This window comes from Mustela erminea, chromosome 5, assembly GCF_009829155.1.
Source record: "Mustela erminea isolate mMusErm1 chromosome 5, mMusErm1.Pri, whole genome shotgun sequence".
NCBI classification, from domain to species: Eukaryota; Metazoa; Chordata; class Mammalia; order Carnivora; family Mustelidae; genus Mustela; species Mustela erminea.
The window spans coordinates 73,417,152-73,421,987 of record NC_045618.1 but is presented as its reverse complement, the minus strand read 5'-3'; the positions used below and the strand labels follow the sequence as shown (position 1 = coordinate 73,421,987).

Here is a 4,836-nt window from a genome sequence, read left to right as displayed (position 1 = left end):
ACACTCCTTGGTAGCTAGGGAGACAGTATGTGCCCCCACTCATTGGATGTCTCCACCTGGCCCGATTCATCTCTGCATTTGGGCTCTGTTGCCTCCACCTGCCCTGCCCTGCCCTTGTATTTCGGCTCTGTTATCAGGGACTGGTCGACCATATTTTACTGGTTTCCTGGACTTGGTTTTAAGTAAGTTCCCCTGGTGGGGGTGGGGGGCAAGCTCAGTTTAAGTTTCACTGCATAAACAATAAAATCACTGTTTAACTGGACGGAATCGCTCTTGCTAAATAGGCTCTTACAAGGGCTGGCAGGTTTTATATGATGGGGTTGGGGGAGGTTAGGGAAAAAGGATGTTTCAATAAATTTTCATATGCTAAAGAAGACTTACAGGATACTGGACACCAGAGCTGCCTTGCCAGTGTCAGGGTCATTTTTTCCCTTCTTAGCAAGGGGACTAACATTAATCTTAATTAACATTAAGATAGTTGGGAGATTCCCAGAGAATGTCACAAATGTCCCACCCAGGAGTGGGGGTGGGAGAAGGTTGCAGAGTGTCAGCTTTTGCTTTGTCCTCAGCCAGCCTTCCGTTCCCTCATCACCTCTAAGTTATACTTAGACACACTCACTGACACCACATACATAGAAAACAAAGGTTCTAAATGATGTGGGAGACAAAGGTAGAAGAAAAAAAATTCTTATTTCCTTACTGCCTACAGCCCATTGACAAGTCCTTGAAACAGGCAGAGTGCCATTCCTCTAGGAACTCAGCTGCCTCCATGTTAAAACTTTGCTGAGGACAAAGCCAATCTTAGCCCGAACCCCAGATCCTGTAAGTCATCTTAACATATAAAAATTCTTTTGGAAATTTCCTTTATCTCTACCCCCACCCCCAAGATGCTTGCTGGCAATCACCTCCCAAACATACAACCCACACTATACATCTGAAGGGTCTCAGGACCAAGGTTTGACCGGATAGTAAAACACGACCTTTTCCTAACAACAGCTAGTCCCCTCCTGGTCCTGGAAACCTTGCTTCCAAATTCCCTAGGAACTTACCCTATCCCTGACTCCCTCCTAACTTGAAAGTATATAATGGGCCACTCCTCAGGACCCCAGTGCAGCTCTTTCTGCCCATGGGCCCTATTCCTGTGCTTCGATAAAACCATCTTTTTTGTGCATAAGACATCTCAAGAGCTCTTTCTTGGCTGTTGGCTTCAAACCCTAATGTCTTTCCTACAGCACTAAATCCATCTTTGTGGTGTTCATGACTTATGGCATGTTGCCCAGTATAGTCTGGCCCTTCCTTCACAAGATGAGTAATATCAAAGAATATAGGTGTTCAAAAGAAAAACCACATATCCATAATAGAGCCACTTAAGGCCCCAATCAGTAAACCAAGATTTAATAACTAACCTAACTACAGTTTCAACCCCCTCAGGAATGGACTTTTAATCGGCCAAGCTGGAATTTTCCAGGGGCCGTCTCCTGAAAAGTTCCACCCCTCTTAGGAGGGCAACCTTGCCTAAACACTGGATTCCTTCCTAATAAATGCTTTTTTTTTTTTTTTTTTTAAATGCCTTCTCTCAGCCTTTAAAAAAACCTTTCCTTTCCTGCAGCTCTGCAGAGCTTCCCTCTGCTTACTGGATAGAATGCTGTTCAGTGCAAGAATCATTTAACAAAGACAATTAGATCTTCAATTTTACTTGGTTGAATTTTTTTTTTTTTTAAACACAGGTCAATTTTTTATTTTTACCATCATCATTATTTGAGGTTCAGTTTAAAAGGGTCTCAGGAATGTTTAGACTGGTTTGTTTGCTGTTGTTGTTTATGTGGAGGAATATACAGTTAATGTTTAAAAGGAATGTGTTTAACCCTGTATATGTCTCAGGCTGTTCTGGCCTAGTCACAAAAACTGGGCAGAATTAATTGTCCTTAAACACGCACACAGATACACATATACACAAACATGTGCATGCATGCACATAAATCCTCTTTTCTTGATCTCCGGCATTCTTCAGGGCATATTTCTTTTTCCTAAAAAATTAGACTGTTTGGATTTCATTGCTGAGACAAACTTGAGAATCATGTGGTAAGCACTTCATGATCCGATGAGGCAAATGAGACCAGCGATTCTCAGGAGCTGCTCATAGTCACACAGCGGTATCAGCAGGGAGAGACTCAGAGGCTGGAGGTAGATCCAGGGCTCTGGCTCACAGCCTTTAACCCTTTCAAGTGGCCCCCACTTGTTCGGCCTGGAGCTGGGGTCAGCCCTTGAGGTCAGCACAGCCAGCAGCTCTGCTGACTGAGCCACTGGCAGAGTTTGGGTGCAGGAAGCAGGTGGCAGGGCCCTGCTGTGTGTCTGCAGCACAGAAGTAGGTGGCTGAGTCTGCAGGCTGGGACTTCGTGATATAAAAGGAACTCTGCTGGAGGGTCTTATCAAAGGTGGCCCTCAGTCTTCCTGTCTGTTTTTCACCCTCATTTTCACGTATTAGTAGCAAGAAGACAAGGTCTCTTCCCAGATCTTGTCGATACCACTGGAAGACCACTGGAGAATAATTCGTGTAGTTACAGGTCAGCACCACCTTCTCACCCTCCTGGATGCTCAGGGACTGTGGATTCTGTTCCATCTTTTGGCTGCTTACCCCTAGGCAGAAACACAATACCAGAAACAAGAGGTTTAGTCACTACATTGACACTCATAAGAGTTTTTTGGGGGGAGCAACTGGGTGGCTCAGTTGGTTGAACAGCCAACTCTTGATTTAAGCTGTGGTCATAATCTCAGGGTCCTGGGATCAGGCCCTGCACTCAGCTCAGTGCTCAGCAGGGAGTCTGCTTTAGGATTCTCTCTTCCTCTCCCTCTGCCCCACCTCTGGATCACTCACATGCTCTCTCTCTCTCTCTCTCTCTCTCTAAAATAAATAAATTTTTTTTTTCTTCTTAAAGGTTTTATGTATTTGTTTGACAGAGACATAGCAAGAGAGAGAACACAAGCAGGGGGAGTGGTAGAGGGAGAAGCAGGCTCCCGCAGAGCAGAGAGCCTGATGGGGTCTCTATCCCAGGACTCTGGCATCATGACCTGAGCAAAGGGAGATGCTAAATGACTGAGCCACCCAGGCACCCTTAAAATAAATAATTTTTTTTTAAGTATCATATTTTTCTTTTCACAACTTCTTCTTTGATATAACCAAAGAAGAAGCAGAATGGATCTTAGCCCTTCCCATCTCCATCCTGCGGGCTGGGTGCCTGGATCTCTTTGCCCTCATCACCAGGAAGCCTCCAACTCACAGTCCACTGGAAACCACAAAATCACCAGAATAACTCCCAGGAACAGTTTCATTCTTCTCCCCAGGGGTGGCCTGGCATGTGGACTCACTCTCCTGAAACGAAAAGCCATTCCCTTTAGTCTGGTGGGTGTTACTGAAGTTCATCTGTGGGAGAAAGTTTCTGCTTCCTACCCAATCAGTGACAAGCTTGTACAGCCCTCTACAGACACTCACTGACCTCATCCAGCTTTAGAGTGAACAGGGCTCAAAGCTGAGGGAGGAGCCAAATAGATAGGAAACAGCGCCATCTTGTGTTCAGAAGGTTTTTACAATAACAAAGTGTGTTGAAGACAAGTGCTTCTCACTGTGCATACAAATTACCTAGGGATTTTGCTAAAATACAGATTGTTTTTCATTATGTCAAAGATCAACACTATCACTATCCTGTTCCTTACAACATCCTTCTAGCCAGACTAAGAATCAAATCGTCATGAGACAGATTAATAAGAGAAAATTAAATCTGATGTGCTTACAGGGAATCCACGCAGACATGGAAATTTCAAAGACAAACTGAGGTTTCTACGTCATTATGAACTAAGGAAAAGGGGTTAGGGGTCTGGGACTTCAAAGGGAAGGAAGTAATTCACAAGAAGATGTAAAAGTAAGTATTTGCTAAGCAAATGTTTGCTGGAGGACTCAGAGACAATGGGACATAGAGGACTTTGATCAGACAGACTTTGCTAAGTTCCTCCCTGTCTACCATACTTAATTCACAGTATAATGTAGTTATTTACAGTGATAGCTGTCTTCCTGGAGCAGATACCCTATCTCAATTCTTTTTACGCTGGGGGGGGATGGTGTGTGGATAAGAGTTTTTCCTGAATCTGCTGGATTTTGATTGCCTTTTAACTGAAAATAACCTTCAAGCCAAAGTGACCCATTTTGGGGCAGCCAGTCTGTGGCCCCCACAGTTGGGTCTCCAGTGGGACTGGATAGTCTGTATTTCTAACAAGATTCCTGGCAATGCCGATGCCTCTACTTGAAGTAGCAGGACTATATGAATGTTCGTCTTGGTCCAGAAAAGGGAATTTTCAGTATTAAGATTTGATACAGGACAAATGATCACATTTCCAAAGGGTTCATTTCCACCGCCCTCACTATTCGTTTTCTACATCAGCCAGAGGATGTCACCAGCTGTCGATAATGTAAAGCACAGGAGAACACGTGCCTGAATTCTAGGAAAAGTGCTCAGATCCAGGGAGTGAACCTCCTCTCTTCACTCCTCCTGGCCTTCCCACAGGCAGGAAAATTATGGCTTTTGTAAGAGCCTATTCAGTCAGAGTGGCCCCACCCCGGCTGAACTGCCAATTTGTTGTAAAACTTAAATTGACTCTGCTCCTCCTCCCAGGAGAACTTACTTAAAAGCAAGTCCTGGAAACCAGTCCCACATAACAAAGTCCAAATACAAGGGTCGGTCAGGCCAGGTGGAGGTATTCAATCAGTGGGGGCGCATACTGTCTCCTAGCTACCAAGGAGAATGGGCCCCGCCCTTTGGGCACCTTATGGGCACCAATTCTAAC

The 4,836-nt window shown here is 44.7% G+C and overlaps 1 gene segment (V, D, J or C); it reads right to left on the bottom strand.

Moving 5' to 3' along the window:
- Positions 1-1,678: 1,678 nt before the first annotated feature.
- On the bottom strand, positions 1,679-4,690 carry LOC116591094. The segment is given in 2 exon segments: positions 1,679-2,637; positions 3,279-4,690. Coding segments are annotated over 2 exon segments (489 nt in total).
- Positions 4,691-4,836: the final 146 nt, after the last annotated feature.